General features: G+C 48.2%; 1 protein-coding gene across 4 annotated transcripts in view; it reads left to right on the top strand.

Moving 5' to 3' along the window:
• The first annotated feature begins 2 nt into the window (after positions 1-2).
• Positions 3-12871, top strand: part of SGSM2 (small G protein signaling modulator 2) — a 34982-nt gene continuing 22113 nt past the window's right edge. For 3 of the 4 annotated variants that reach the window (XM_006214456.4, XM_072939030.1, XM_006214455.4), the window contains exons 1-2: positions 292-634; positions 4319-4394. In XM_006214456.4, coding sequence (XP_006214518.1) covers positions 578-634; positions 4319-4394 — 133 coding nt within the window. In that variant the 5' untranslated portion in view covers positions 292-577. Of the gene's footprint in view, positions 139-291; positions 635-4318; positions 4395-12871 lie in introns of those variants that run through there. The other variant, XM_072939029.1, reaches the window with a different exon arrangement.

The raw sequence follows: 12871 nt of genomic DNA, 5'->3' as shown, positions 1-12871 counted from the left end.
ACGCCCTGCTGGCAGGGAGGTTTGGAGAAACGATGGTGTTCCGCAGCCTTTTCGCAGCCATGAGACTAACACCGGCTTCCCCGTGGTCAGACTCGAGGCGCGGGGTACCCCGGCCCTTCACGTCGGGAAAATAAGCGGGTAGGAAGCAGGGGGGCGTCCAGCTGGATGCGAGCAGCTCCGGCGCGAGCGACTCTCTCCTAAACAGCGGGGTCCTAAGTGCGCGCCCCGCCTCTCCGCGGGGCGCTGTGCTGGTTCAGCGGCTGGCGCTCACAATGCGGGTTCGCGCCCTCGGGGCGGGAGCGGGTGCGTTGCCATGGGTTCCCAGTGGGTGAGCGCACCCCCCCGCCCCCAGCTGTGGGAAGGGGCCGGGCCAGCCTCCTGACGTCTGTGCGGGGCTCAGAAGATGGCTGCGGAGCCCAGAACCCGGCAGTGGCTGCGGCGGCGGCGGGCAGGGAGCGCGGCAGGCGGGTGTTCAGCCTGGCGCGTGGGGCGCTGAACCTACAGGCGCGGAGGCGGCCAGGGCGCGTGGGGGGCTGAGGGGATCTCTGGTCACCTCCTCCCCGCCAGCCGCCGCACGATGGGCAGCGCTGAGGACGCAGTCAAAGAGAAACTGCTGTGGAACGTGAAAAAGGAGGTAAAGTCGGGGCACAGACCCCCTGGGGTTCGCGTCCCTGCCTGCGCGGCCCAGGGTACAAAAAGATCTGCGCTGGCCCGCCCCGGCCTGGGTCGGGCGGGGGCGGGGTCCCGGACTCGCTGCGGCTCCCGTCCCACTCCCGGATCAGGGGGCAGCTCCCCTCGGCCCCAGGGGCTAGGCCGGCTCTCAGGGGTTTGTTTGCGCCGCGATTCCGCAGCTCCCCGCCCTGTGACAGCAGCAGTGCTGGGAGACCGAGGTCGGGGGAGGGATGGCGGCGATTTCTGGAGAACCGAGGCTACCCATTCATTGCCCGCTCCGCCTGGGGAGGGGGCGGGGCCTTGCGCGGGCATCCTACAGCGCTAAACCTCAGAATTGGGGCGTAGCTCCGGTTTGCCCTACACCCCACTCGATTATCTTTATGGGAACTGAGTCGCAGCTGCCGGAGGACTCACCGCACACCTCACTGCTTCTCACTCCACGCCCACCTCTCTACTCAGAGGCCATGGGATTTTTGAGAATGCTTATAAGACTAAGATTTTTTTCCTCTTTTGAGGAGCACTCCCCCCCGCCCATGTCAGAAAGAGAAAAAGTCCTCTGTACTAATGTCCCTTACTTTGACCCTGTCCTAAAGCCCATTTCAATTTCGTCGGAAGGAGGATGCCCATATGAATGACTCACCCCCATGTGAGAGCTGGAGAGCTCAAACCCACAGAGTGGATTAGAATGGATTAAGCCTCTGGAGCCCTGAACTCCTCCCACCTACCTACCTGCCAGTTGTGTAAACTCAATGAGGGCAGGAAACCCATCTGTTTTTTGAGGGGGAGGTAATTAGGGTTTTTTATTTATTCATTCATTTAATGGAGGTATTGGGGATTGAACCCAGGACCTCGTGCATGCTAAACACTCTACCACTGAGCTATGCCCCCTCCTATTTTTTTTTTTTTTTTTGGAAACCCATCTGTTTTGTCCAGGACTCTATCCATGCCTGGCACACAGTAGGCACTCAATGACTATTTGATAAATAAATCTACTGATCTTGGAACCTGCAGAGTGTGATGGAAATGCATAAACTTTGAAATAGTCTGGACCTAGCTCTGTGTGACCTTGAATAAGTTACTTAACCTCTCTGGGTCTCAGTTTATTCATCTCTAAAATAGGGATAATGATCTTTATCTCATATATAAAAGTTTACCATATTGGTTTCTGTACCCTTTCCTAGAGTTTCAGGACTGGAGAAGACTCTGGTTTCTTATAAAATCCTGGAAAGCTCTAGATGGTTCTCCTGCATTAATTATGACCTGGCTACTGTGCCCTAACATTTGTTTCCTTACTTCTTGTTGGCAAAGAAGTAGTTGATGCCATCACCTTTCCATCTGTGTCTGAGAAGCTCCATTGTGCCTTTCCTGTGAAGTGGCCAAGAAAGTTTTTTTAGGCAAGGAGTATGCCAAATTAGCATTTGAGCCCCAAACTCTAGTCTCCCTAAGGAAAAGAGAAATCTCAAATCTCAGTGATTATCCTCAGGGAAACAGTCTACTGACAGAGACTTATATGAACAGTATAAACAAGAACAAAAATGTGGCCATACCCACACTATGTGCTAGGATTGTTGGTGTGCTCCAAATTTGGGGTTAGTCAGGGATGACTGGAAAGATTGTGGTAAAGACAGTATTTAGAAGGATGTCTGTATTACTCCAAGAATGATTCCTAAACAAATGTCAGAAACGTCCAGAATCTGCCACAGCTATGTTTATTACTGATGAAAAATTGACCTGCTGTGAACTCTGAGTTCCCTTTCCCCTTCAGTGCTTGATTACAAGAGAAATACCCTTCCTTCTCCCACAGGTAGAGATAGTGGAGGTAATTGTATACAAGCCTGGCCTTTCACAGAGGACCTGGGGTATAATTCTGGGGGCATCTGTAGTTCCTCCTAATCCAAAAATCCCAGAGGCCTGCTTCAGATGCCTGCAGGTCTTTGAGCTGTGATGTTATGCTCTGTTTAATGCAGATACCCCTTGGGAAGTAATCGAGGAAGCTTTTAACAGTTTAGAGTGCAGGATCGATCTGATCCCCCCTCCTTTACCTAACTGCTAACCATGAGCACTTTCCAGCAGGGAGGAGACTCCAGGTCCTTCCTCCCTCCTCTCTAGGCTTTAGAAGCTCTCTTACCTTCTAAACTCACAGTCTGAGGTGAGGGCCTTGGGAGCAAGGGTAGCATCAGGACACTGGACCTAGGACACTGTCCAAAGAATGGCAAAGACTAGCTCTGCCCAGAGCTTACTTTATCTGTGAGATTTTATACTGGGCTGAGATAATCCATTCCTCTAATCTTCAGTATTAGTATCTGTCTCCTGGCAGGTTCCCTCAGGGCATCAAAAGTGGTTGTCTTATGTGATGGGAGCAACTGGAACTCCGTGTATTGCTGATGGGAGTGTAAATTGGTACAACTGCTTCGGAGTTGTACTAATAATGCAGAATGTGTTCATCAGAAATTCCTTGCCAGGGGAGGGTATAGCTCAAGTGGAAGAGCACATGCTTAGCATGCACAAGGTCCTAGGTTCAATCCCCAGTACCTCCTCTAAAAACAACTGAACCTAATTACCTCCCCCACAAAATAAAAAAAAAAAAGAAAGAAATTCCTTGCCTAATAATATAAATCCAAAGAAATGAGCACCCATGTTCACCCAAAGACATATCTAGAATGTTCATAGCAGCACTATCCATAATAGCTCCAAGTTGGAAACTATCCAAATGCCAGTCAATTGTGGGGTGTTCACACAATGGGGAATGAACAGTGCACTTCCATGCACAATATGAACAACCCTTACAGTCACACTAGGGAGCAAAAGAAACCCAGTCACAAAAACTACACACTGAGCAATTCCATCTATAAAAAGTACAAAAGACGAAAATGCTCTATGATGTTAGAAATCAGGATAGTGGGTGCCTTTGAGGGGAGAGGTAACTAGAAGGAAACATGGCAGAGTCTGGGGGTGCTGGTCACATGTTCTGTTTCTTGATCTGGATGCCGGTTTCATAGATATGTTCAATTTGTGAAAATTCTTCGAGCTATGTAATTAATTATATATACCCTTTTCTGTATGTTTGTTGTGCTTCAATTTAAAAGTTTTTAAAAGTGCTTTCTAAAGACAATTGTGACTGCTTACCTACAAGGTATTTGGAAGCTTTTAGGCCCAAGTAGGAACCCAAACATCAGGGTTTTACCTAGACAGAAAAAAGGCTGGGCTTGTGAACATGTGGGGAGTGTCCCTGAGGGCCTGGATGGACCTATCCCTACCCTTGAAGAAGGGAGAGGAGGGTCAGGTTGTTTATCTGCAGCCTGTACTGGCAATTTGTCCCTAAAGGACGGTGTGTCTGCCCACAAGCCCTTCTGCAGCTAAGTACAGATGAGCAAGCAGCCGCTGATTCCTGTTCTCTGCAGCAGGGCACTTCCTCCTGGGGTAGAATGTCTGCATTGAATTTGCCGGGTTGCCTTTCCAAGATGCTTGGAGCTGTCTGTACTGAAGAAACTTTGCTTCTTCACCTCTCCCATCTCTATCCTCTACTCTGTGGGTGTCTGAACCCAGACCAGGAGGGCAGAGCCAAGCTATTTACATCCTCATGGGTCTTCAGTCCATCAATCAGTCTATCAATCACTTAATAACAATGCTGCCCATTTATCCACAGGTGAAGCAAATCATGGAGGAGGCTGTCACCAGGAAGTTCGTGCATGAAGATAGCAGCCACATCCTTGCTCTGTGTGGTGAGTGACTGGGGGGTAATGGGAGATGGGTTTGAAAACTGAGTCCACTGTCCAGGGGTCCAGGGAGAGGTGAGTCCTCGGGTTCAGTAGTTCCCAAATCTGGCTGCAAGTCAGAATCAACTCAGGAGCTTTTGAAATCTCCTTGGGCGTCATCCCAGACCTACTGAATCAGCGTCTCCAGGGCCCAGGAATCTATGTCTGGTGGCCCAGGACAGTAGTGCTCAAGGTTTAACGTGCATCAGAGTCACCCAAAGGGCTCCTGAAACTAGATTCCTACGTCCTGGAGTTTCTGATTCTAGTACGTCTGGGGTGGGCCTGAGAATTTGCATTTCTAACAAGTTCACAGATGCTGCGGATGCTGCTGGTCCAGAGACCACCTTTGAGGGCCAGTGTCCTAAGTAGCTGGGTTTGAGATGCACTGCTTTGCTTTATCCTTACCTTAACTTTGGGGAAAGTTTTGTGCTTTTGGATGCTTTCTACACCATCTCTACTTCTAATTAATCCCCCTGTGTTTCTCCAGCATCTCAATCTCCAAGCACTTAACTGACTGCAAAATAGCATGAGTATAGGGTAGGAGGGGGAGCCAAAGCCTTCTTGCCTTAGAAAGTCCTTAATAAACTGTTGCTTCCTCCTCAACATGAACATTTTGCCTTTGTAGGAGCAAGCCTGTATACACGCACCACTGAATTTTCTTGGATTTCTAGGAATTTGACCTTCCATTTGCCATCTTTGTATTTTCCTTGGCCTCTGAGATTGGTGTTTGGTGTTGTGGTTGGGAGGCTGTGCATTTCTGAGGGAAAGGAATGAAAGGAGGAGAGAAGGAAAGGGACAGTTTTGACAGTAGTGTGGGGAGGCCAATAGAGCTGCCCTTCCCATCAGTCCAGCAGCAAACACTGAAGGTCCAGCAGGTGCCAGGCACTGTTCTCCAGGTAGGGAGACAGCAGTGACAAGACGGAGCGAGTCTCTGCCACAGGGGCTTACATTCTGTGGGCAGACAGACAGAAAACAAATGCACACATAAATATACCCTGCAGTAACAGGTATGGTAATAGCTACCAGGAAAAATAAAGCAGAGACGTGGGAGGGAGACTAGGAGAGGCAGCCTGTGAGCAGCGCCTGAGTAACACTGTTACCCTTACTTTGCTCCTCTGAAAACGGTGATGATTCCCACCTCAAGGAATTTTTGTGGGGATTGAGATGATGCATGTGATCATTCCTAGCACTGTAAGAGCTCAGAAAAATGTCTGTCTTTCCTTCTCCTTTGGATGTTAAGGCTGAAACTAGGTTTGCAGGATTCAGGGTCCTACTGTCTCCCTTTTGGGTAAGTGTCCCTGGTTCTTTGAGATGATATAACAACTCCCAGGTTTGCAGCAGCAATCTGATCTCGCCTTTTCTTGGGCAGAACCCATGCTGGGGAAAAGCATGTGAGTCTTGCAGTAAGCGACTTTGAAGAGTATTGGAACCCTGCTTTTTTCCACTTGTACTGTGTGTCTGTCATTGTCACCGGAGGGACTCTGCTGGTGGCCCCAGTTAGGCATGGCTTGGTGCTAGGCTTCGTCCAGAGCACACACAGCAAACAGAAAACAGAACAAAATAGCACCAACAGCTTGTGTATGGGCGCCGCATGTGGGCGGCCTTGGGGGAATAGGGGAAGAAAGGCAGGGAAAAAAGCTGTGGGTGGCCCCCTGTCAGGCCCATTAGGGTGAGAAGAAACTGTCAGCTCGCCTCTGATCAGTCCAGGAGCCCCGGGGAAGCAGTGGGGATTTCACTTTTGCCTCTTGCCTGGAAGCCCAGGGTTTTTGCCAGCAGGCAGGGATATCACCTGCAAAAGAAACGATTCTTCTACTTTCATCCAGTTTCAGTCACTGACATAGAACAAGGGTCTATGAAATAGACCCAAGTTTCCAGGATTTTAAGGTCAGCACAGGAGCAACAGGAGCCCTGTTCTCCTGGATCTCAGGAGGTGCCTGGGTCAGAGTGCAAACTTAAATGCCCATAGGGTCGGACAAGAAAGATCCACGCAAGAGACTGACCAGATCTGGGGACAGCAGGCAGTGGTGGGGACTGGGGTGTTTGAAGAGGGCACCCACGACGACTCCTGCAGGAATGTTGGCCTGGCTCACCACGGCCTTTGTTTTATTTTAAGAGAAGTCAGAATTCTGAGTTTTTATATGAAATGTCCCAATTAAAAAATACTTTATTTATTATTGTATTGTTTAATTATTTTATTTTGGTGGAGGGGGAGGTAATTAAGTTTATTTTTGAAGAGGGTACTGGGGATTGAACCCAGGACCTTCTCCATGCTAAGCATGTGCTCCACCACTTGAGCTATACCCTCCCCAAATGTCCCAGTTTTTAAATGCTGATAACTAGTTCCCATTTAAAAAAAAATTGTGTGGGCTAAACAAAAGGCATCTGCAAGCCTCTGCCAGTTTGCTGCCTCTGCTTTGGGCTCAGTGCACAGTCACTGAAGGGAATGATAGCGGGAAGGGCCGCCAAAAGTATAAAGCTAAGTCGAGCTGGGGCACCTGAGACCCACGGGGAAAGGAGTCCTTATACTTTGTTCAAGATGGTGTTCAGTAGTGAGGTGGATCCCAATTCAGGCTCAGAATAAGGGTCATTTAAAGCACTGATTATCAACTTTTTTCCTAATCATAATCAGGGATTCCTCGGGGAGGCAGAGAGAATAGATATGTATTGATGGAAAACTCCACTCTTCTGGCTTTTTTGAGATTCTGGTATGCTAGTCTCCTTCACCCCCTGGGGAGATGTTCAGAAGTGCGTGTTTAGTCTTACCCTCGGGCTTGAGGTCATCCTACCCACATCCAAAATTCAGCTTTGTTCTAGGATAAATGGGAGTGCAGAGAGGAAGGGGGCGGAGTGAAGGCTGTGGAGCCTGTGTTAACTGGTGAGTGAGTGACCCCTCTCCCTAGAGCTTTGGGGAGCGCTGGGGTCCTGGGCCCCTCTGCTCTGTCCTGACCCCTCTGTTCTTGGCAGAGGAGGGATAGAGGGTGAATGAAGAGGGCAGGGCCTGAGCAAGATGAGCTTCCCTGAGCTTGCTTAGAATACTGATATTTGTATCCGAAACAGCACCTTCCAGGAGAGCCTTAGAAATGGAACTGAAGAATCTCTGGGTCAAGACCTGGCCCTGTGCAAACCCAGGAAGGTTGCACCAGACCATGGTTACCCAGGGGGAGGAGCGATACTCCCGGGACCATAAGAAATGTGTGTGCATTTGTTCTGTGTTTGCTATGGTCCTTCCTAAACCTGTCTGTCTAGAAGCTCGTCAGGCCTCTGCAGGTGGAAACTTTGTTAGGAAGCTTCTCAGGCAGACGTGGCCGGCAGGGAGGGGTAACCTGTGTGCTCTCAGAGGATCAGGACCTGTGTGACTGCACCTCCCGCTGGAGAATAGCCCAAATCCCAGTGTGGGAGAATGTTCTTTGATATCTTTTCTTTATCTTAAAAAGTCCTGTGAAATTTGCGTTTTGCTCCATAATCTGGTTTTTGAAACTTTGAATGTAAAGACTACTGCTGAGTGAAATGAATGTTTCCTATTTCCCTGTGGCTTCTTGAACCCCCAGGTGTAAGCTGTTATCTCCTGCCACGCCTTCCCCCAGGCAGCAAAGTGCTTTTAACTTTTGCTTGTGGGTACCTCGAGGTCAGGGTTAAATAGCAGATTGTCCTGAGTTTTGCCTTTGAACTTGCATTTGTAACGGTAATACACATGCTCACAGAGGGCACCGTTACTCTCTTCCCGTCAAGGGTCTTGGGGTAATTTAGGCCTCAACCCAGGAGCACTGGGGCAGCCTCAGTTCTCTGGACCTCCCCCGACCCCCCACCCCCTGGCTCATGGCTCAGGTCTGGGAGTGTCTGCCTCCGCAGTGTCTATTTTGCTGCATTCAGATTGGGTGCTGAAGTTATTTTAACCTCTGGTGGGTAGAAGGGGTTTACGAGGCCCACAGAGAAGTTCCTGGCCTGGCAGAGCAGATTCTGAGACTCATAAATGTCTCCTTTCCTGGCCACAGGCATTGGGGCCGGGCCAGGCCGGACCAGCCCTGCCCCTCAGTCCTCAGGTTCCCTCCCTTCCAGGCAGATTGGTCCACCTGAGGGTTGCTTCAGGCTAAGGATGAGCTGTAATGGGAGATGGGGGGGGTGGAGTCTGTGGCACTGGGAACAACACCAGGGCTTTATTAACCCGCTCCCTGTTGCTAAGCAGCCTTCATTAGCCAGGAAGGTCGGCCACTGTCAGCTCCTCCTGGGAATGGCAGGGAGATGCTAATGAGCTGGGAGAGAAGCAGGTGCAAGGAGAGGATGCATCCCACCTGGGATATTGCAGCTGGAGGTATTTCAGCACATTCTGAGATTCAGACTCCAGGCAGTTTTTAGTCTGTCTCTTTTAAGTGAAAGGGATTCCTTCTCTCTTCTTCCCGCCTGCCCTGAATGAACAGCTCATTCTCAGGATATCTTGGCTTCAGCCTTCCATCCGGAAATGACTGAGTAGGAAGGAAGTGTCTCTGGGGGACCGGCTCCCCTCACCCTGTCTTAGGGCGCGGCTGAGGGCATGTGGTGATGCTCTGCAGCTGAGGCTTTAGAGTTCGACAGACCTGGGTTCGCATACTAACCACGTCACCAGGTATGTGACCACGGCCACTTATTCAGCAGTTCTGAACCTAGTCCACAAGGTTGATTTGAGGATTAAGAGAGTGATGCAGGTAAAGCACACACACGGAGCCAGGTATGCAAAATTTACTTTGTTCTTGAAAGTGATCTTACAACCTTCCCCATAAAGCCTCATAGAACCTTCTCCAAAATTCCATCTGGGAATCCATGTTTCTGGGTGTTTGGCGCATCTGAACTGGATAATCAGAGAAATTTGAACTCTGAGAACCCAATCAGGGAATTTGAAAATACTAAGAAATTCTAATTTTGCAGGTGCAGTAAAGGTATTAGGTATGTGTTTTTTCAGTCATCTTTTAAAGACACATACTGAAATATTTATGGACAAAAACACGTAGTGTCTAAAATTTGCTTCAGAATAATCTAGAGTAGGAAGGAAAAGTGGTTGGAGGTGGTGTAACTAAAATAAGTTTGATCATGCCTTGACCATTGCTTAAGTTGGGTGATAGATACATGGGGGTTTGTTATATCGTCCTCTTTACTGTTGTATGTGTTTGGAATTTTCCATAATGAAATGTTTTTTTTAAAAAGGAAGAAAGGGAGGTGGAGAGGATGGGCAAAGATAGAGATGGCAAGTATACACAACTTTTTTTGTAGGAAATATTTTTATTTCAAAAGTATGTATTTAAGGCACCCTTAAACAGGATTCTGGACGTGTAAGCCTGCAGAACAGAGAAATAAATATGCAAATCTGCCCCACCCTCTGGGGTTGAATTGGGTGATGGATACCGGAGGGAGGGTGTCCTTTAGTGTATAGGGTCTCTGAAGTCAGATGAATATAGAATACTTTATGAGAGTAGACCAGCTTCAAATGCTAGTCATTGAATTTTCATAACTTAATTTGTCTTAGAGGCTAATGAAGTTGTGTTCATCCAACACATAGAGACAGTCCCACCCCTGAGTCGGTCCAGCCTCTGTCCCCAAGTCAGTGTACAGACTTCCATTAGTGGTAGAAGCTTCCCAGCCTAGAACCCGAGCCCAGGGGAAGCAGGGGGAGCAGAGACGGGGAGCAGATGTTTCTGAAGGGTCCTCCCTGATCCTTGACCCCCAACTGGAGTCAGGACAGACCTGCTGCTCTTGAGGCTGCTCCCTCCCCTTCCCATCCTTGGTCTTTTAAACCCAAGACAGGGTCAGGGTGGGTGACCTGGGCAGTTCTAGAGAGTGAACACAGAGGAGAAGGATGCAGACCCAACCCTATCTTGCCTTCACTGGCCCTCACCAAACCAGCCATCATCTGAGCAGCTGCCAAACAGTGGGATAGTCAGTCATGTGGTGGCCAGTCATGGTTAAATTCCAAAAAGAGAAGAAGTAGAAACCCAGAACATCAGGCCCCCACCATGAGGGAACTTCTACAGGGAAGGCCTGAGCCCTCAGTGTTACTGTAACTGCTGCAGAGGGCTATGAAGGCTGGTTTTGTAAGAAAAACAAGAACATTTGCAGCTCCCCTATCCCAACAGAAAAGCTTTATGTGATCCTTCTCCCCATTAGTCACTACCCATGGGAAATCCTTGACCTTGACACAGCCACAGCTGCACCTTTCTGATGGGAAGTGGAGAGAGCTCCAGTGACCACAGCACATGTCCACCCTCCACTCTTTGTCCTGCCTCTTGGGCTGCCAAGGGGCCCCCTATAGAGAGAGCCCCAAGGAAGAGCACCAGGAGTCTTTCCCTTGAGATCAAGGCCTAGCCCTTCCTCAGAGAGGCACCCCCAGATGACCTGTCACAGCAGTTATCACATCTCTGTGCATGGTGTATACACAACTTTTTTTTTTAAATTGAAGTATAGTTGATTTACAATGTTGTGTTAGTTTCTGGTGCACAGCATAGTGATTCAGTCATATATATACACATATTCTTTTTCATTGTAGATTATTACAAAGTATTGAATATAGTTCTCTGTACTATAGAGTAGGACCTTGTTTTTTTTATCTAATTTATATACAGTAGTATGTATCTGCTAATTCCAAACTCCTAGCTTATCCCTCTTTCCCCTTTGGTAACCATAAATTTGTTGTCTATGTCTGTGAGTCTGTTTCTGTTATGTAAATACATTATCAATTTTTTAGATTCTAAATGTAAATGGTATCATATATTTGTCTTTCTGTGTCTGACTTGCTTCACTTAGTATGATAATCTCTAAGTCCATCCATGTTGCTGCAAATGGCATTATTTCATTCTTTTTTATGGCTGAGTAGTATTCCATTGTGTACATATGTATATACCACAACTTCTTTATCCAGTCATCTGTCTTTGGACATTTAAGTTGCTTCCATGTCTTGTCCATTCTAAATAGTGCTGCTGTGGACATTGGTGTGTATGTATCTTTTCGAATTGGAGTTTTCTCCAGATATATGCCCAAAAGGGGACTGCTAGATCATATGGTAACTTTATTTTTTAGTTTTTTAAGGAATCTGCATACTGTTTTCCATAGTGGCTGTACCAAATTACATTACCATCAACAGTGTTCCCTTTTCTCCACATCCTCTCCAGCATTTGTCATTTGTGGACTTTTGAATGATGGCCATTCTGATTGATGGGAGGTGATACCTCATTGTAGTGTTGATTTGCATTTCTCTGATAATTAGCAACATTGAGCATGTTTTCATGTGCCTATTGGCTGTACACAACTTTCTTGAGAAATTTTACATAAAGGGGAGCAGCTAAATGGTTTAATACCTAAATGGGGATGTAGGACCAAGGGAGGTAGTGGTGATGCTTTTTTTTTTTTTTAGTTGAAATTACAGAATCTTTATATACAGATGGAAAGTAATGAGGAAAAATTAAAGATAGGAAAGAGAAGGGATGTTTGCTAGAGTGATGTCTTTGAGAGGTGAAAATGTCCAGGTGGAAGGCTTGGCCTTAGAGAGGAGTGCAGCCAGACCATCTGTAGGTACAGGAGAAAGGGCAGAGGCTGGGCAGGGACCCAGGGAGAAAAGGCACTAATGCTCACTGACCGCCTTCTGTGTTCTGGGCCCAACAAGGAGTCTTGTGCACCTCTGTACACGCTGTTGCTTTCAGCCACTCAACACCCATCGAGGTGGGACCTGTTCTTTTCCCTCCCTGCAGCTGAAGCTCAGAGAAACTTAGTGGTTTGCATGGAGTCACATAGCTAGTAAGGAAAGGAACCAGGGTTTGAACTCACATTTGTCATGCTCCAAAGCCTGTGTTGCCCAAGGGTGGGTCCACCTGTGATGCCTACTAAGGAGTGGAGCCTGGAAGTATGGAGGAGGGAACAGGAGTTGGCCCTCATGGAGACATAGCTCAGGTTACCAAACAGTGGACTCATGGTGTCCCGAGATACCCTGGGAGACAGTGAGTCCCTTGTCGAGCTGGGCAAGGCTGGTACTGGCCTGGTTCCTTGGAAAGCCAGTGTGAGCACTGCTCTGCATCCCCAGCGGGGCAAGGAAGATGGGTATGGGTGGGATGAATTTCATTTCCCTCCTCTGCTTGGTTCTGGAATATCAGGGCAGTGCTTTCTCCTCCCAGTGAAAGTCTGGATGAGAGAGTTGCTGTCTTGTCTTAGGGCTTTGAACAAGGTTGAATGCCCTGCAAAACTGAGGCAAAAACAGCCAGTATCACCAATGCAGTTTGAGGGAAAATGTAGAAATGCTCATTCCACATGGAGACAGCTGTTATAAATCTCTAGGTGGAAACAGCCGGCCAGGGAAGTGGGGAGGAGACAGGTGGATGATGCCTGGCCTCACCTCTTTGCTCCTCCCACTTCATCTGCTACAGGTGAAACACTTCCTCCAGCTTAGAAAGAGGCCACCCATCCTTCCGATTCCTTTATCTCCAGGGAGG

Source organism: Vicugna pacos, chromosome 16 (genome assembly GCF_048564905.1).
Source record: "Vicugna pacos chromosome 16, VicPac4, whole genome shotgun sequence".
NCBI classification, from domain to species: domain Eukaryota; kingdom Metazoa; phylum Chordata; class Mammalia; order Artiodactyla; family Camelidae; genus Vicugna; species Vicugna pacos.
Note: the sequence above shows the minus strand (reverse complement) of the source record. Positions and strands in the feature narration are given on the sequence as shown.